Source organism: Neopsephotus bourkii, unplaced genomic scaffold (assembly GCF_033783945.1).
Source record: "Neopsephotus bourkii isolate Nb327-2 ecotype Australia unplaced genomic scaffold, CSIRO-AGI_Nbou_v1 NB_185, whole genome shotgun sequence".
NCBI lineage: Eukaryota > Metazoa > Chordata > Aves > Psittaciformes > Psittacidae > Neopsephotus > Neopsephotus bourkii.
In genome coordinates, this window is record NW_026900699.1 from 1 (window position 1) to 20294 (window position 20294).

Below are 20294 nucleotides of genomic sequence, written 5' to 3' on the forward strand. Positions count from 1 at the left end.
TCTGCCCCATGCTGAGCTGGAGCCCCAGGAGCACAGAGGTACCGGGGATGGGAATAGGGAAGGGGAACAGGGAATGGGCGCTCCTGGCCTGTCTGGTGACCACATCCCATCCCATCCATCTCATCCCATCCCATCCCATCTATCCCATCCCATCCCATCCCATCATTCCCATCCATCCCATCCCATCCATCCCATTCATCCCCATTCCATCCCATCCATCCCATCCATCTCATCCATCCCCATTCCATCCATCCCATCCCATCTATCCCATCCCATTCATCCCATCCCACCCCATCCCATCATTCCCATCCATCCCATCCCATCCATCCCATTCATCCCCATTCCATCCCATCCATCCCATCCATCTCATCCATCCCCATTCCATCCATCCTATCCCATTTATCCCATCCCATCCATCCCAGCCATCCCATCCCATCTATCCCATCCCATTCATCCCATCCATCCCATCCCATCCATCCCATCCCATCCCATCCCATCATTCCCATCCATCCCATCCCATCCATCCCATTCATCCCCATTCCATCCCATCCATCCCATCCATCTCATCCATCCCCATTCCATCCATCCTATCCCATTTATCCCATCCCATCCATCCCAGCCATCCCATCCCATCTATCCCATCCCATCTATCCCATCCATCCCATCCCATCCATCCCATCCCACCCATCCCATCCCATCCATCACATCCCATCTCATCCCATCCCCATCCCCTCCCATTCCATCCGTCCCGTTCCATGCCATCCATTCCATCCCATCCCATCCATCCACATTCCATCCCTCCCATCCCATCCCATCCCATCCATCCCACCCCATTCCATCCCCATTCCATCCCTCCCACCCATCCCACCCCATCCATCCCACCCCATCCCATTCCATCTCATCCATCCCATCCCATCCCATTCCCATTGCAGAGCCGCTCTCGGAGGATGATCTCTATTGCCGCTGCCTCTCCCGCACCCTTTGCCACACGGGCACCCCGGTCACCGTCGGGGTCTTCGCCCCCTGCACCCATCGCCTCTTCTCACTGCTCGACAAGGTCACCGGTGGGTGCAGGACCAGCGTCCGCCTGATCCCCCCCATCCCATCCCCATCCCATCCCCTTCCCCATCCCATCCCCATCCCCATCCCACCCCATCCCCATCCCCATGTCATCCCCATCCCCATCCCATCCCCATCCCATCCCCATCCCCATCCCATCCATCCCATCCCCATCCCATCCCATCCCATCCCCATCCCATCCCCTTCCCCATCCCATCCCCATCCCATCCCCATCCCATCCCCATCCCCATCTCATCCCCATCCCCATCCCCATCCCCATCCCATCAGCTCCTGCATCCTAGTCCTGTTCCATCCCATCTGACCCCATCCCATCTTATCATCATCTCACCTATTCCAATCCCTCCCATCCCATCCCACTCCATCCCTTTTTGTCTCATCAAACCCTACCCCATCTTGATCCCATACCACGCCATCCCCATCACATTCAATCCCATCCCATCCTTATTCCATCCCATCGTCTCATCCATCCTGACCTCATCCCACCCCATTCCATCCAATGCCATCCTATCTCAACCCATCCTACCCTATTCCATCCCTCCCCATGTCCTATCTTCCCATCTCATCTATCTCCATCTTATCCAACCACATTTAATGCCATCCGATCCCATCTGATCTCATCTCATTCCATCATCTGATCTCATCCCACCCCATCCCATCATCTCATCTGTCATGACCTTACTCAACCTTATCCCATGCCATCTTGTCCCATCCCACCCCATTCCATCCTATCCTATCCTATCCTATCCTATCCTATCCCATCTCTTCTCCTCTTCCTCTTCTCTTCTCTTCTCTTCTCCTCTCTCTTCTCCTCTTCTCTTCTCTTCTCTTCTCTTCTCTTCTCTTCTCTTCTCTTCTCTTCTCTTCTCTTCTCTTCTCTTCTCTTCTCTTCTCTTCTCTTCTCTTCTCTTCTCTTCTCTTCTCTTCTCTTCTCTTTTCTCTTCTCCTTCTCTCTCTCTCTCCTCTTCTCTTCTCCTCTCCTCTCCTCTCCTCTCCTCTCCTCTCCTCTCCTCTCCTCTCCTCTCCTCTCCTCTCCTCTCCTCTCCTCTCCTCTCCTCTCTTCCTTCTTCTCTTCCCTCTTCTCCTCTTTTCTCTTCTCCTCTCCTCTCCTCTTTTCTCTCCTCTCCTCTTTTCTCTCTTCTATTTCTCTTCTCTCTTCTCTCTTTTCTCTTCCCTCTTCTCCTTTTCTCTTCTCTTTTCTCCTCTTTTGTCTCCGTCTCTTTTCTCTTTTCTCTCCTCTTTTCTCTCTTCTCCTCTTCTCTCTCCTCTCTCCTTCTCTCTTTTTTCTTTCTCTCTTTCTCTTTCTCTCTTCCTCCTCTTCCCCTTCCCCTTTGCCTTCCCCTTCCCTTTTCCCTTTTCCCTTCCCTTTTCCCTTCCCTTTCTCCCTCCCTTCCCCTTCCCTTTTTCCCTTCCCTTCTTCCCCCTCCCCTTTCCCTCCCCATCCCTCCCCATCCCCACAGGATTCATGCGCCAGGAGATGGCCGAACTCGAAGCCTCCGAGGAGCTCCGGGGCCGGCAGCGCCCGCGCAGCCCCAAGGGCTGGGGTCTCCTCCAGGCCCTTTGGTACCTGAGCTTCTACCGCGCCGTCATCACCGAGGGGCACCTGCGGCGCCGCGCCCTCGCCTTCATCTTCATCCGCTTCAGCGCTTGGCAATTCGCCGGCTGCGACCGGCTCTGGGCCGGGCTGGTGACCGCGCTCTGCCACAGCATCCGCAGCCACTTCGGGGCCTTGCCCCTCAGCGTCTTCCACGTCCTGGGCTCTCGGCCCCGCTTCGCCTCCGGCTTCAGCCAACGGGAATGGGTTCTGAAGCGGGGCACGTGCCTCAAGCTGTGGGGCATGCTGGTGGCACTGGGCGCCGGCGTGGCGGTGCTGCTGGTGGCGCTGTTGGTGCCGGGTGTTAAGGAGAGCCCGGTGTTGAAGGTGTTGGGTAGCGGCGTCGCGTCGCTCTCTGGCTCCGGTTTGGTGCTGGGCGCCGTCTCCATCCTCAAGAACCTGGTGGTGAGCGAGAAGCAGAAGATCGAGCGCTTGACCAACAGCGAGCGCTTCTCCTCGCAGCTGGGCTTCATGAGCAAGGTGCGCGCCGAGGTGCAGGCGCTCGTCGACTTCTTGGCCTTCATGGAGGTCTTTGAGCGCCGGCGTCTCCGTGTGGTGCTGGAGATCACCAGCCTGGAGCTCTGCTACCCGGAGAAGGTGGCCGGGGTGCTCAACGCCGTCAACACGCTCCTGTCGGATGCCAACGCGCCCTTCATCTTCATCCTGGCCGTGGACCCCAGCGTCATCGTGCCCTGTTTGGAGCAGACGGGCTGCATGAAGGGCTTGGCTGATAACGGGTACCTCTACCTCAACCGCACCGTCTCGTTGCCCTTCTCCATCCCGGAGTTGGGCGCCCGCTCCCGTTTGCACTTCCTGGACGCCGCCATCCAGACGCGCGAGGACCTCCTGTACCGCATCATCACCCGCAACGTGGAGCGGCGCCGCGCCAAGGGCCAACGCGTCCCTACCGATGGTGATGGTGGTGACGCCGACGCCGTGCGTTGCATCCACGAAGCCTTCCATTGCCTCCGCGACGCCGACGACCCCTTGGCCCGCTACGTCCCCGGCTGCGGCACCCGCGTGCGCCGCGTCGTCAACACCATCCCCATCACCCTGCGCCTGCTCCTGCACCGCGCCGGTGGTGCCGGCGCCGTGGCCCCGCGCGCGGCGGCCGCCTGGGTGGTGTTGGCCGATGGGTGGCCGTGCCGGTTGAGTTGGGCGCTGCAGTGCGCTGAGGACGCGTGGCAGGGCCCGGTGGTACCGGGGTTCGGGGAGCGGTCCCTATGGAGCATCTTTGAGGAGCACGCGGCGGAGCTGGGAGCGCTGCGGCAGGCGCTGCACAATGCCCTCAGCTTGGATGGGGATCCGGAGCTGTTCCAGAGCTTTCTGCAGTGTGATTTCCCCTTCACGGCCCGCGAGGCGCGCATCCTGCTCGCCGTCACCGTCAACCTGGACCACTCCATCCGGCACAAGATGGGGCTCCTGCGGGGGCTCGATCGGCTGCAGGCGGCGGCGCGGGTGAACCGCAGCGTCCAGTGCCCGCATCCCGAGTGATGGGGATGTAAATGGGATCCAGGCCCTGTGGGTACCGCAAGAGGATGCTCTGCGGGCAGGGATGCGGATGGCTCCTGTCCCAGTACCAAGAGGAGGCCGCCATGGGGTGGGAGACACTGGGGACCCCCCCATTGTGTGAGTGGGTCCCTTAAGGGGAGGGATATGGGGGAGTGACACCGTAATGGGGGTCAGCCCATAATAAACCAGCTCAACCTCCTGCTCTGTGCTTCAGATGATGCCTGGTTGAATGGGGAAAGGCACAGGGAGTCCTGGGGTGCAGGGGGGCAATAATGGGGGTGCCAACAATGGGGTACCAATAATGGGTGGCGTATCAATAATGGGGATATCAATAATGGGGGTACCAATAATGGGGGATATCAATAATGGGGGTACAAATAATGGGGGGGTACCAGTAATGGGGGATCTCAATAATGGGGGTACCAATAATGGGGGTACCAATAATGGGGGGTGTGTTCCAATAATGGGCGTACCAATAATGGGGTTATCAATAATAGGGTGCACACCAATAATGGGGGGGTACCAATAATGGGGGGGGTACCAATAATGGGGGGGTATCAATAATTATGGTACCAATAATGGGCAGGGTACCAATAATGGGGGTACCAATAATGGGGTTATCAATAATAGGGTGCACACCAATAATGCAGGTATAAATAATGGGGGGGTATCAATAATGGTGGTACCAATAATGGGGGGGGACCAATAATGGGGGTATCGATAATAGGGTGCACACCAATAATGCAGGTACCAATAATGGGGGGGGACAATAACAGGGGTACCAGTAATGGGCTGCAGGGGGGCGCCAATAATGGGGCATGGGGGCCAATAATGAGGGGCGGTCAATAATGGGTTCAGAGGGGGGGTACCATTAATGGGGGGTACCAATACCGGGGTGTGGGGGGGCAATAATTGAGTGGGCAATAATGGGGGTACTAATAATGGGGGGACCAATAATGAGGGGCAGGGGGGTTCAAATGATGGCGTGTGGAGAGGGGTATCAATAATGGGGTGCGGGGGGCATACCAATAATGGGGGTACCAATAAAGGGAGGTACAAATAACGGGGTGCAGGGGGTACCAACAATGGGGGTACCAATAACGGGGTGCAGGGGGTACCAATAATGGGGGTACCAATAATGGGGTGCAGAGGGGGTACCAATAATGGTGGTACCAGTAATGGGGTGCAGTGGGGGTACCAATAATGGGGGTACCAATAATGGGGTGCAGTGGGGGTACCAATAATGGGGGTACCAATAATGGGTGCAGGGGGGGGTACCAGTAATGGGGGTACCAATAATGGGTGCAGATGGGGGTACCAATAATGGGGGTACCAATAATGGGTGCGGGGGGGGTACCAATACTGGGTGCAGGGGGGTACCAATAATGGGGGGTACCAATACTGGGGTGCGGGGGGGGGGCTGTGTTATGGGGGGGTCCCATTCCCATCCTCCCCCCCTTTCCCCCCCCATAGCCCGGGGGCCCCCACAGCCGAATGCAGCTCCTTTAATAGAAACCAGTGTTAACAAAGAGATGCCACCGAATGCCCCCCCCCATAGACCCCACTTTGATGCCATCACCCCCCCCCCCCCCAACCCCCCCAAAAAGCCACCCCCCGGCTCCCTGATAGATTTATTGCACTTAAGAAAGACAAAGCGCCGAGTCCTCGTCCCCCTCCCTGAGAAATCCAGCCCGGCCCTTGGGAACGGCATTCCCAACGCTGGGAATCCCAACCTGGAAGCAGCCCCGCTTTGGATCCTGATTCCCACTCAAAAGAGGGGTTCCCCACTTTGGCTGCAAGGAGGGGGGGGGAGGGTTCCACCAATGCTGCTTGGTGGGGGGGGGGGTTAGGGGTGGTTTTCCCGGTATTCCCAAAGGTGGGAATTGAGATGGATGGAGTTGCTGGATTCTAAGAGCATCCCCAGGCAGGAACGGGGCAGCTGATGATAAATAGATCCCGAAAATAAGGGAAAAAGAAGGGAAAAAGAAGGAATTCCAAATAAATAAGCAGAGTGGCTGGGGCCTGTCCCGGGAATCCCATGGGATTCCGCCACCTCGGTCCCTGTAGTGTGGGAATCTCCATAGAGAAAGATGGGACAAGGGGAGGCGAAGGTGCCAATGTAGTGTCCATCGGGATGAGCCCATCCAGGGCTTTTCCCTCTTTCCCATCCCGCCTTTCCGCTCGGGAACGTGGGGAAGAGGCCGAGGGCTGGGAATGGGCTTGGGAAACATGGGATTCTCCATGGGGAAGAGGAGAAAACCATTCCGGAGCCTCCGTTCCATGGACCTGCATTGAGGGAGGAGAGCGGCCGTGGGGTTCCCATTGCACCGGGATGCTCCCAATGGGATCCCCATCCCAGGGCGGTCCCCATCCCATGGGATGCACTCACGGGTGCGCTCAGGGCAGCTCCTGCCCCGTGTCCTGGCTGGCCTCGAGGAGCAGCTCCTCCAGCTCCTGCTCGTTCTTGGAGCAGCTCAGCTCTGGAAGCAACCGGCACCGGGTCCGTCCCAGTCCAACATCCCCAGCATTCCCAGTCCAGCATTCCCAACATTCCCAGTCCAGCATTCCCAACATCCCCAGTCCAGCATTCCAAACCCGACATCCCCAACATTCCCAGTCCAGCATTCCCAACCTGATATCCCCAACATTCCCAGTCCAACATCCCCAGCATTCCCAGTCCAGCATTCCCAACCCGACATCCCCAACATTCCCAGTCCTGCATTCCCAACCCAACATCCCCAACTTTCCCAGTCCAGCATTCCCAACATTCCCAGTCCAGCATTCCCAACCAGACATCCCCAACATTCCCAGTCCAGCATTCCCAACCAGACATCCCCAACATTCCCAGTCCTGCATTCCCAACCCAAAATCCCCAACATTCCCAGTCCAACATCCCCAGCATTCCCAGTCCAGCATTCCCAACCCAAAATCCCCAACATTCCCAGTCCAGCATTCCCAACCTGATATCCCCAACATTCCCAGTCCAACATCCCCAGCATTCCCAGTCCAGCATTCCCAACCCGACATCCCCAACATTCCCAGTCCTGCATTCCCAACCCAACATCCCCAACTTTCCCAGTCCAGCATTCCCAACATTCCCAGTCCAGCATTCCCAACCAGACATCCCCAACATTCCCAGTCCAGCATTCCCAACCAGACATCCCCAACATTCCCAGTCCTGCATTCCCAACCCAAAATCCCCAACATTCCCAGTCCAACATCCCCAGCATTCCCAGTCCAGCATTCCCAACCCAAAATCCCCAACATTCCCAGTCCAGCATTCCCAACCTGATATCCCCAACATTCCCAGTCCAACATCCCCAGCATTCCCAGTCCAGCATTCCCAACCCGACATCCCCAACATTCCCAGTCCAGCATTCCCAACCCAACATCCCCAACATTCCCAACCCAACATCCCCAACATTCCCAGTCCAGCATTCCCAACCCGACATCCCCAGCATTCCCAGTGCAGCATTCCCAATCCAACATCCCCAGCATTCCCAGTCCAGCATTCCCAACCCGAAATCCCCAGCATTCCCAGTCCAGCATTCCCAACCCGACATCCCCAACATTCCCAGTCCAGCATTCCCAACCCGACATCCCCAGCATTCCCAGTCCAGCATTCCCAACCCGAAATCCCCAGCATACCCAACCCAACATCCCCAACATTCCCAGTCCAGCATTCCCAACCCGACATCCCCAACATTCCCAGTCCAGCATTCCCAACCCAACATCCCCAGCATTCCCAGTCCAGCATTCCCAACCCGAAATCCCCAGCATTCCCAACCCGACATCCCCAACATTCCCAGTCCAGCATTCCCAACCCGACATCCCCAACATTCCCAGTCCAGCATTCCCAACCCGACATCCCCAACATTCCCAGCCCTGCATTCCCAACCTGACATTCCCGATCCCATATTCCCAACCTGACATTCCCAACCCAAGACTCCCAATCCCACATCCCCAATCCAGCATTCCCAACCCGACACCCCCAACATTCCCAGTCCAGCATTCCCAACCTGACATCCCCAACATCCCCAATCCAGCATTCCCAATCCCACATTCCCAACATTCCCAGTCCTGCATTACCAACGCAATCCAACATTCCCAATCTGACACTCCCAAAACGACATTCCCAATCCCACATTCCCAATCTGATATTCCCCATCCAACATTCCCAATCCAACATTCCCAGTCCCATATCCCAATCCCACTTTCTAAGACCTGCATTCCCAGTCCCACATTCCCAACCCTGAATCCCCAGTCCTCTATTCCCAGCCCTGTGATCCCAGTCTCCCATTCCCAGCCCTTCATTCCCAGTTCACCCCGCATTCCCAGTCCCACATTCCCAACCCTGAATCCCCAGCCCTCTATTCCCAGCCCTGTGATCCCAGTCTCCCATTCCCAGCCCTTCATTCCCAGTTCACCCCGCATACCCAGTCCCCCATTCCCAACTGTGAATCCCCAGCCCTCTATTCCCAGCCCTGTGATCCCAGTCTCCCATTCCCAGCCCTTCATTCCCAGTTCACCCCGCATTCCCAGTCCCTTATCCCAGTCCCACATTCCCAACCCTGAATCCCCAGTCCTCTATTCCCAGCCCTGTGATCCCAGTCTCCCATTCCCAGCCCTTCATTCCCAGTTCACCCCGCATTCCCAGTCCCACATTCCCAACCCTGAATCCCCATCCTCTCCAGCCCTGTGACCCCAGTCTCCCATTCCCAGCCCTTCATTCCCAGTTCACCCCGCATTCCCAGTCCCACATTCCCAACCCTGAATCCCCAGCCCTCTATTCCCAGCCCTGTGACCCCAGTCTCCCATTCCCAGCCCTTCATTCCCAGTCCCTTATCCCAGTCCCACATTCCCAACTCTGAATCCCCAGTCCTCTATTCCCAGCCCTGTGATCCCAGTCTCCCATTCCCAGCCCTTCATTCATAGTTCACCCCACATTCCCAGTCCCACATTCCCAACCCTGAATCCCCAGTCCTCTATTCCCAGCCCTGTGACCCCAGTCTCCCATTCCCAGCCCTTCATTCCCAGTTCACCCCGCATTCCCAGTCCCAATCCTGCCTTTCCATCCCTGCATTCCCAGCCCTTCTCCCATCCATGCTCCAGGGAATGCGGCCCCGTTATCCCAAGCTCTAACGAAGAGGCTCCACGAGCTTCCCAAAGGATTCATTACATTAAGTGCACCTCATCCAGGAGGAGCATTAGGAACCACTTCAAAGGGAACCCTTCCCACTCACCCCACACTTGGAATTCCCTTGGGAAAAGCTCCCTAGCAATAAATGCCTGCCCTGGGGGCATCCCATTGGGAAAGCAGCAGGGAACGGCTCCATGCTCATCCCATGCTCCGGAACGCTGCCCTGCTATGGATGGGGGAACGGGGCCCTGCATCCCGGAGCTCTTACCGTGCTCTGCTCCACAACTTCCCATTTTCCCATCGTTTTCCGAGGCCACATCCGGAAGCGCTCGTGCAAAATCCACCTTCAGCCCATTGGGAAGCGCCTCGGCTCCGTTGGCGCAGGGCTCGGTGTTCCCGCTGGGATCAGCGTCCTCATCCGGCTCCGGCTCCACTCGCGTCACCACAAAGACCTTGTGGCCACGGCCAGGGCTGGAGACCGAAATCCTCCTCTCGTGTCCCTGCGATGGAGCATTCCCAATGGGAGCATCCTCAGGGATGCTCGGGGCCATGAGGACACCATCGGTGGAGTCATTGAGCTCCTTCCTCTCCGAGGGAGCAGCATCCTCATCCTCATCCGTATCCGAGTCCGTCCCCTCATCCCTGTCATTGTCCCGCTCCTGATCCCGCTCCGTTGGCTCCGTGGCCCCGTTCTCCGACGCCATCGCCTCCTCCTCTTCCCGTGTGGATCCGGGGCTTCCATCCGGGATGGGCTCAGCGGGAGCCTCTTCCAGAGGCTCGGCCATGGCGATCTCGGCCATGGAAGCCGATTGCTGCAGCTGCTGCTCCTGCTCCTCCTTCTCCTTGGCCAGGATGAAGTTGCGTTTGCAGCCGTTCTGGATCTCCCCCAGCAGAGCCTTCTGTGTCTCAATGAAGCTCTTCACCTGCAAGGGAATGGTCGGGAATCACCGGGAAGAACGGGATCCGTGGCTCTTTCCCAGCTGGAATACAATGGATCTTCCTCCAACCCAAAGGCTGGCATTGCTGCTTCCCCATGGAACGCAGCAGCCCAAGAAACAGGTTCCTCAAGAGCTTCTTCCCAAAGGAATCACCATTGGGATGATGGGATTCCCATCCCAAGGGATGCTCAGAGCAACGAGATGGGTCGTGGCTGTGAGCAGGGGGATGGACCAGAGACCCCCAGGCATGAGATGTGTTAGGAAGTGTTCAGCATCCCAGTGCTCTATGGGAAGCACTCAGCATCCCAGTGCTCTATGGGAAGCACTCAGCATCCCAGTGCTCTATGGGAAGCATTCAGCATCCCAGTGCTCTATGGGAAGCATTCAGCATCCCAGTGCTCTATGGGAAGCATTCAGCATCCCAGTGCTCTATGGGAAGCATTCAGCATCCCAGTGCTCTATGGGAAGCATTCAGCATCCCAGTGCTCTATGGGAAGCATTCAGCATCCCAGTGCTCCATGGGAAGCATTCAGCATCCCAGTGCTCCATGGGAAGCATTCAGCATCCCAGTGCTCTCCGGGAAGCATTCAGCATCCCAGTGCTCCATGGGAAGCATTCAGCATCCCAGTGCTCTATGGGAAGCATTCAGCGTCCCAGTGCTCTATGGGAAGCATTCAGCATCCCAGTGCTCTATGGGAAGCATTCAGCGTCCCAATGCTCTATGGGAAGCATTCAGCGTCCCAGTGCTCTATGGGAAGCATTCAGCGTCCCAGTGCTCTATGGGAAGCATTCAGCATCCCAGTGCTCTATGGGAAGCATTCAGCATCCCAGTGCTCTATGGGAAGCATTCAGCATCCCAGTGCTCTATGGGAAGCATTCAGCATCCCACTGCTCTATGGGAAGCATTCAGCATCCCAGTGCTCTATGGGAAGCCTTCAGCATCCCAGTGCTCTATGGGAAGCATTCAGCATCCCAGTGCTCTATGGGAAGCACTCAGCATCCCAGTGCTCTGTGGGAAGCATTCAGCATCCCAGTGCTCCGGGGGAAGCATTCAGCATCCCAGTGCTCTATGGGAAGCATTCAGCATCCCAGTGCTCTATGGGAAGCATTCAGCATCCCAGTGCTCTATGGGAAGCATTCAGCATCCCAGTGCTCTATGGGAAGCATTCAGCATCCCAGTGCTCTATGGGAAGCATTCAGCATCCCAGTGCTCCATGGGAAGCGTTCAGCATCCCAGTGCTCCATGGGAAGTGCTCAGCATCCCAGTGCTCTATGGGAAGCATTCAGCATCCCAGTGCTCTATGGGAAGCATTCAGCATCCCAATATTGTCCAAGAAGCTGACCAGGATGCCATCTGGGAAGCATTCAGCATCCCAATGCTCTATGGGAAGCATTCAGCATCCCAGTGCTCTATGGGAAGCACTCAGCATCCCAGTGCTCTATGGGAAGCATTCAGCATCCCAGTGCTCTATGGGAAGCATTCAGCATCCCAGTGCTCTATGGGAAGCATTCAGCATCCCAATATTACCAGGAAGCTGATCAGGATGCCATCTGGGAAGCACTCAGCATCCCAGTGCTCTATGGGAAGCACACACCCACCAAACTTCAGCATCCCAGTGCTCTATGGGAAGCATTCAGCATCCCAGTGCTCTATGGGAAGCATTCAGCATCCCAGTGCTCTATGGGAAGCACTCAGCATCCCAGTGCTCTATGGGAAGCATTCAGCATCCCAGTGCTCTATGGGAAGCATTCAGCATCCCAGTGCTCTATGGGAAGCATTCAGCATCCCAATATTACCAGGAAGCTGATCAGGATGCCATCTGGGAAGCACTCAGCATCCCAGTGCTCTATGGGAAGCATTCAGCATCCCAGTGCTCTATGGGAAGCGTTCAGCATCCCAGTGCTCTATGGGAAGCATTCAGCATCCCAGTGCTCTATGGGAAGCATTCAGCATCCCAGTGCTCCATGGGAAGTGCTCAGCATCCCATTGCCATGCCCACAGCAGCACTGAGCACCCCAGCAGGATCCATCCTCTTCCTCCCCATGCTCCCATGACCCCGAGGGCATCCCCGCCCCGCAATTCCCATGGGATTCACTGGGATGCGGCACCCACCGCCTCCTTCTTGGGCTCGCGGTCCAGGTCGAGGCGCAGCAGGGAGTGGTTGACCTTGAGGGCCAGGGACAGGGCCATCAGGCCCCCGGTCTTGACATCGTTCTCCCGCAGGTCCAGGCGCAGGAGCCGGGGGCTCTCGGCGATGAACTCGGCCACGGCCACGGCTCCTGTGGGAACAGGGAATGGGATCTGGCACCCACTGAGCTCAATGGGATGGGAGCATGGAGTCAGGTCCTACAGGGACATGGAGCAGGGAATGGGATCCGGCACCCACTGAGCTCAATGGGAGGGGATGGGAGCATGGAGTCAGGTCCTACAGGGACATGGAGCTGAGGGAGCAGGGAATGGGATCTGGCACCCACTGAGCTCAATGGGATGGGAGCATGGAGTCAGGTCCTACAGGGACATGGAGCAGGGAATGGGATCTGGCACCCACTGAGCTCAATGGGATGGGAGCATGGAGTCAGGTCCTACAGGGACATGGAGCTGAGGGAGCAGGGAATGGGATCTGGCACCCACTGAGCTCAATGGGATGGGAGCATGGAGTCAGGTCCTACAGGGACATGGAGCTGAGGGAGCAGGGAATGGGATCTGGCACCCACTGAGCTCAATGGGATGGGAGCATGGAGTCAGGTCCTACAGGGACATGGAGCTGAGGGAGCAGGAATGGGATCTGGCACCCACTGAGCTCAATGGGATGGGAGCATGGAGTCAGGTCCTACAGGGACATGGAGCTGAGGGAGCAGGGAATGGGATCTGGCACCCACTGAGCTCAATGGGAGGGGATGGGAGCATGGAGTCAGGTCCTACAGGGACATGGAGCTGAGGGAGCAGGGAATGGGATCTGGCACCCACTGAGCTCAATGGGAGGGGATGGGAGCATGGAGTCAGGTCCTACAGGGACATGGAGCCGAGGGAGCAGGGAATGGGATCTGGCACCCACTGAGCTCAATGGGATGGGAGCATGGAGTCAGGTCCTACAGGGACATGGAGCCATCCCAATTCCAACCATGGAATCAGGGAATGGTTTGTATTGGGAAGCCTCGAGATCCTCCCAGTGCAACCCCAGGGACCCCTTCCATAGGGCAGCCTCCTCCTTGAGCACTGATGGGGACGGAGCACCCAAACCTCCTCCTTCCCCCCCATCCCAGCATCCCAGCCCCATTCCCAATGAGCCCATGCGCCGCTCCGGAGCTGGGGAAGCCCTGTGGAAGCTGTGGATCTGTACTGGGACCGGGGTGCTCCCAGTGGTGGCTTCAGGCCTGCACCCACCTTCACAGGTCAGCTTGGTGGAGGCCAGTCCCAGGCGGAGCACGGAGCGGTTCCCAATGAGCCCGTTCTTCAGGTTGCGGACCCCTTCGTTCCCAATGGGATTGTGGCCCAGGTTGAGGGTCTCCAGGCTCTGGGTATGAGGCTGGGGGGGGGGCAGAGATCCATGGGGATGGCATGGATCCATCCCAAACCCAGGAGGGGTGAACTCCCAGCACCCACAAAGGGAAGGGTTTCCATTGGGATTGGGCATCCCAGTGCTCCCCATTACCCCGAGGTGCACTCACCAGTGTCATGCCCAGGTAGGCCATGCCGGCGTGGGTCAGTTGGTTGTTCCATAGGACCAGGGTGACCAAGCCCTTCCGCTGCTCCTTCAGCCCCTCGCAGATGTAGGCCAAGCCTGGAACAGAGTTTGGGATCAGCTCCGCATCCCACATGGATCCTGATGGATCTCACAGCGCTTCCTCCCATCCCATGGGATGGATGATGGGGAAAAGCCATGTGTCCCCCCATTCCAACCCTATTCCCACAGTATTCCCATAGGAAAAGCATGGCAGCATCACTATGGCAGCACCCCCAATGTGTCCCCCCCATTCCAACCCTATTCCCATAGCATCCCTGTAGGAAAAGCATGGCACCATCACTATGGCAGCCCCCCCAATGTGTCCCCCCATTCCAACCCCCTTCCCACAGCATTCCCATAGGAAAAGCATGGCACCATCACTCTGGCAGCACCCCCAATGTGTCCCCCCATTCCAACCCCCTTCCCACAGCATTCCCATAGGAAAAGCATGGCACCATCACTCTGGCAGCACCCCCAATGTGTCCCCCCATTCCAACCCCCTTCCCACAGCATTCCCATAGGAAAAGCATGGCACCATCACTCTGGCAGCACCCCCAATGTGTCCCCCCATTCCAACCCCCTTCCCACAGCATTCCCATAGGAAAAGCATGGCACCATCACTCTGGCAGCACCCCCAATGTGTCCCCCCATTCCAACCCCCTTCCCACAGCATTCCCATAGGAAAAGCATGGCACCATCACTCTGGCAGCACCCCCAATGTGTCCCCCCATTCCAACCCCCTTCCCACAGCATTCCCATAGGAAAAGCATGGCACCATCACTCTGGCAGCACCCCCAATGTGTCCCCCCATTCCAACCCCCTTCCCACAGCATTCCCATAGGAAAAGCATGGCTCCATCAATCTGGCAGCACCCCCAATGTGTCCCCCCATTCCAACCCTATTCCCATAGCATCCCTGTAGGAAAAGCATGGCACCATCACTCTGGCAGCACCCCCAATGTTTCCCCCCATTCCAACAACCCCCTTCCCACAGCATTCCCATAGGAAAAGCATGGCACCATCACTCTGGCAGCACCCCCAATGTGTCCCCCCATTCCAACCCCCTTCCCACAGTATTCCCATAGGAAAAGCATGGCACCATCACTATGGCAGCACCCCAATGTGTTCCCCCATTCCAACCCCCTTCCCACAGCATTCCCATAGGGAAAGCATGGCAGCATCACTCTGGCAGCATCCCCAATGTGTCCCCCCCATTCCAACCCTATTCCCACAGCATTCCCATAGGAAAAGCATGGCACCATCACTCTGGCAGCACCCCCAATGCGTCCCCCCATTCCCACAGCATTCCTGTTGGGAAAGGTTTCCCATCCACCTTTAGACCTGAAGGTGGGCGCTGGGGCCCTTCACACCCATCCCAACGGTGTCTCCATCCCATCCATCTCAGAGCCCCATGGGATGGGATGTGATTCCCAAGGGATGCAATGGGGGGGTCCCTCACCCGAATCCAGGATGTGGTTGTTGCGCAGGTCCAGGATCTGGATGGAGCAGTTGAACTTGAGCAGGTTCCCCAGTTGGGCTGAGTCCTGCAGCCCATTGAGCTTGTTGTCAGCCAGGTAGAGCTCCCGCAGGTTCATGTTCATCTTCAGCGCCGTGGCTGGAAAAGGGGGGGAGCCAGTATGGGATTCCCATATGGAATGATTCCCATATGGATTGATTCCCATATGGGATTGATTTCCAACGGCCACAATCCCTTTGTGTGGAAGCGGTCTCCCGTCCATAGACAACGGCCTCAAGCACCTCCAGGGAGGTTGAATGGGGATAATGGGAATCTTTTCCTCCCAAAAGGCATTGGGAAAGGATGGATTCATGGAATCACAGCCCCTATCCCATTCCCATTCCCTAGGGCCACAATCCCTATGTGTGGAAGCGGTCTCCCGTCCATAGACAACAAAGGAACGGCCTCAAGCACCTCCAGGGAGGTTGAATGGGGATAATGGAATCTTTTCCTCCCAAAAAGCATTGGGAAAGGATGATTCATACACAGCCCCTATCCATCCATCCTGGCCACAATCCCTTGTGTGGAACGGTCTCCCTCCATAGACAACAAGAGAACGGCCTCAAGCACCTCCAGGGAGGTTGAATGGGGATAATGGGAATCTTTTCCTCCCAAAAGGCATTGGGAAAGGATGGATTCATGGAATCACAGCCCCTATCCCATTCCCATTCCCTAGGGCCACAATCCCTATGTGTGGAAGCGGTCTCCCATCCATAGACAACAAGAGAACGGCCTCAAGCACCTCCAGGGAGGTTGAATGGGGATAATGGGAATCTTTTCCTCCCAAAAGGCATTGGGAAAGGATGGATTCATGGAATCACAGCCCCTATCCCATTCCCATTCCCTAGGGCCACAATCCCTTTGTGTGGAAGCGGTCTCCCATCCATAGACAACAAGAGAACGGCCTCAAGCACCTCCAGGGAGGTTGAATGGGGATAATGGGAATCTTTTCCTCCCAAAAGGCATTGGGAAAGGATGGATTCATGGAATCACAGCCCCTATCCCATTCCCATTCCCTAGGGCCACAATCCCTTTGTGTGGAAGCGGTCTCCCATCCATAGACAACAAGAACGGCCTCAAGCACCTCCAGGGAGGTTGAATGGGGATAATGGGAATCTTTTCCTCCCAAAAGGCATTGGGAAAGGATGGATTCATGGAATCACAGCCCCTATCCCATTCCCATTCCCTAGGGCCACAATCCCTATGTGTGGAAGCGGTCTCCCATCCATAGACAACAAGAGAACGGCCTCAAGCACCTCCAGGGAGGTTGAATGGGGATAATGGGAATCTTTTCCTCCCAAAAGGCATTGGGAAAGGATGGATTCATGGAATCACAGTCCCTATCCCATTCCCATTCCCTAGGGCCACAATCCCTTTGTGTGGAAGCGGTCTCCCATCCATAGACAACAAGAGAACGGCCTCAAGCACCTCCAGGGAGGTTGAATGGGGATAATGGGAATCTTTTCCTCCCAAAAGGCATTGGGAAAGGATGGATTCATGGAATCACAGCCCCTATCCCATTCCCATTCCCTAACTATGGAGACAAGGCCCTTACTGACATGGTTTAGGAATAAGGTTGGACTTGAGCTTGAAGGTCTTTCTCAACTTAGTTGCTTCCATGATTCCCTGTGTTATTCCCACCTGGAATAGGGTGCTAAACGCTGCCTGGGCAGAGCTCATCCCTGTTATCCCAACCCTGCCATTAGCTCCATCCCGGATCCATTGGATAACAACTGCCCTACACCCAGGAACAGGAGTGGGAGTAAGGCAGAGGGTGGCCCCACAGCAGCACCAGTATCCCATGGGATGTGGGACACAGGGATGGGGCTCTCCCAGTATCCTGGTGGGATGGGGGACATGGGGATGGAGTCACCCAGTATCCCAGTGGGATGTGGGACACAGGGATGGGACTCTCCCAGTATCCTGGTGGGATGCGAGACATGGGGATGGGCTCACCCAGTATCCCAGTGGGATGTGGGACACAGGGATGGGACTCTCCCAGTATCCCAGTGGGATGTGGGACATGGGGATGGAGTCACCCAGTATCCCACTGGGATGTGGGACACAAGGATGGGAGTCCCCCAGTATCCCAGTGGGATGTGGGACACAAGGATGGGTCCCTGCCAGTATCCCAGTGGGATGTGGGGACTGGGATGAGTCTCTCCCAGTATCCCAGTGGGATGCAGGGCACAGGGATGGGACTTTTGCTATCCCAGTGGGACATGCCCACTATCCCGTGTCACACTCCCACTATCCTGATAGCACATTCCCGTTATTCTGGTGGGACATTCCCACTATCCCAGTGCCTCATTCCCGCTATCCCACTGCCCCATTCCCGCTATCCCAGTACCCCATTCCCGTTATCCAGGTGGCACATTCCTGCTATCCCACTGCCCCATTCCCACTATCCCACTGCCCCATTCCCTCTATCCCAGTTCCCCATTCCCCCTATCCCAGTTCCCCATTCCCCCTATCCCAGTTCCCCATTCCCTCTATCCCAGTTCCCCATTCCCTCTATCCATCCCCATTCCCTATATCCCATTCCCCCATTCCCCTATCCCAGTTCCCCATTCCCCCTATCCCCATTCCCCCATTCCCCTATTCCCATTCCCCCATTCCCCTATCCCATCCATCCCCTATCCAGTCTCCATTCCCCTATCCCAGTTCCCCATTCCCCCTATCCCAGTTCCCCCATTCCCCTACCCAGTTCCCCATTCCCCCTATCCCAGTTCCCCATTCCCCCTATCCCAGTTCCCCATTCCCCCTATCCCAGTTCCCCATTCCCCCTATCCCAGTTCCCCATTCCCCCTATCCCAGTTCCCCATTCCCCCTATCCCAGTCCCCATTCCCACTATCCCAGTACCCCATTCCCCCTATCCCAGTTCCCCATTCCCACTATCCCAGTTCCCCATTCCCCCTATCCCAGTGCCCCATTCCCGCTATCCCAGTGCCCCATTCCCCCTATCCCAGTGCCCCATTCCCTCTATCCCGATGCCCCATTCCCTTTATCCCACTGCCCCATTCCCCCATCCCACTACCCCATTCCCATCCCAGTGCCCCATCCCCACCTGTCCCCATTCCCCCTATCCCAGTTCCCCATTCCCGCTATCCCAGTTCCCCATTCCCTCTATCCCAGTTCCCCATTCCCTCTATCCCAGTTCCCCATTCCCTCTATCCCAGTTCCCCATTCCCCCTATCCCAGTTCCCCATTCCCCCTATCCCAGTTCCCCATTCCCTCTATCCCAGTTCCCCATTCCCCTATCCCAGTTCCCCATTCCCCCATCCCCATTCCCCTATCCCAGTCCATCCCCTCCAGTTCCCCATTCCCCCAGTTCCCCATTCCCCCTATCCAGTCCCCATTCCCTCTATCCCAGTTCCCCATTCCCCCTATCCCAGTTCCCCATTCCCCCTATCCCAGTTCCCCATTCCCCCTATCCCAGTTCCCCATTCCCCCTATCCCAGTTCCCCATTCCCCCTATCCCAGTTCCCCATTCCCCCCAGCTCTCACCCAGTAGCAGCAGTGGGCGCCCGGACAGGGATGCGTTCTCCAGGTGCAGCACCACGAGGCTGCTGCTGATGCGCAGCGCCCGCGCCACGAACGGGGCCGAGTGGTCCAGGAGCGGCGTGTTCCGGGCATCCAGGTACTGCAGGCAGTTGGTCTGGGAACAGGGAATGCTGGGAACACCATGGGAATCACCCCCCCGAACCCCAAATCCCACCCTCAGCACGGGGCTCCTGCACTGCACCCATCCCACTGGGAGAAGCAGCTCTGGCCCAGTTCCCATTGCTTCACAGCCCCTGACCAATAGGGTTTGATGGGGGGATGCTCTGCTTGGATACAGGGAAGTTCTCCACTGGGATACTGGGATGGAGCCAGCCGCCCTATGGGAAGCATCCCTGTGGGATGCGGATGATGGGAAGCTCCCAAGGGAATCTCCAGCTCCTTCCCCACACACACAACTGGGTCTGAAGCATCCCAAGGGGCTCCAGCAGCACCTTTGGCTCCTCCAAGCCATGGGTTGGGCCCTGCAGATCCCAGCTCAGCTCCATCCTGCATCCCAAGGGATAATTGGGCACCGAGGGTGGTTTGGGCCTCACCCTGAGCTGCCTCCTCCTCAGCTCCACAATGAGGTCAATGAGGCAAAGCTCATCCGGTGGGAGGATAATGAGCTCCAGAGGTTGGGATCTGCGCTTCCATGGGCTCCAAAGGCCTTCCCAACCCCTATCCCAACCCCTATCCCAACCCCTATCCCAACCCCTATCCCTCTGCTCTGTGCTGGGGCTGCTTATGGGACACTTGGAAACATGGGATGAGGGGGAATGGCTTTGACCTGATACAAGGGGGATGTAGGGAGGAAGATCCTCACCATGAGGGTGGGTTTGGCTGCTCCATCCCTATGGATGCTCCCAATCTGCCTGCTCCCTATTGGAGCAAGCTACCCTGAGGATGGTCCCCATCTCCTTCCCACCCCATCCCTGGCTCTTGCATAGGGAACAGAGCAGCACAACCCCATCCCAGCTCCTTCCCACCCCATCCCTGGCTCTTGCATAGGGAACAGAGCACCACAACCCCATCCCAGCTCCTTCCCACCCCATCCCTGGCTCTTGCATAGGGAACAGAGCAGCACAAACCCCATCCCAGCTCCTTCCCACCCCATCCCTGGCTCTTGCATAGGGAACAGAGCAGCACAACCCCATCCCAGCTCCTTCCCACCCCATCCCTGGCTCTTGCATAGGGGACAGAGCAGCACAAACCCCATCCCAGCTCCTTCCCACCCCATCCCTGGCTCTTG

The 20294-nt window shown here is 57.1% G+C and overlaps 2 protein-coding genes across 2 annotated transcripts; one reads left to right on the top strand and one right to left on the bottom strand.

Annotated features, from left to right (window-relative positions):
* The first annotated feature begins 10 nt into the window (after positions 1–10).
* On the top strand, positions 11–4165 carry NKPD1 (NTPase KAP family P-loop domain containing 1). Its single transcript, XM_061375143.1, has 2 exons — positions 11–38; positions 2538–4165. The coding sequence occupies exon 2, from the start codon at positions 2543–2545 to the stop codon at positions 4163–4165; it is 1623 nt and encodes a 540-aa protein (XP_061231127.1). The 5' UTR covers positions 11–38; positions 2538–2542.
* Positions 4166–6538: 2373 nt separating this feature from the next.
* Positions 6539–19286, bottom strand: PPP1R37 (protein phosphatase 1 regulatory subunit 37). The gene is made up of 7 exons (XM_061375156.1): positions 19010–19286; positions 15445–15600; positions 13931–14043; positions 13647–13788; positions 12375–12541; positions 9592–10246; positions 6539–6663 (listed from the first exon to the last, which is right to left on the bottom strand). The coding sequence occupies exons 1-7, from the start codon at positions 19284–19286 to the stop codon at positions 6581–6583; spliced, it is 1593 nt and encodes a 530-aa protein (XP_061231140.1). The 3' UTR covers positions 6539–6580.
* Positions 19287–20294: the final 1008 nt, after the last annotated feature.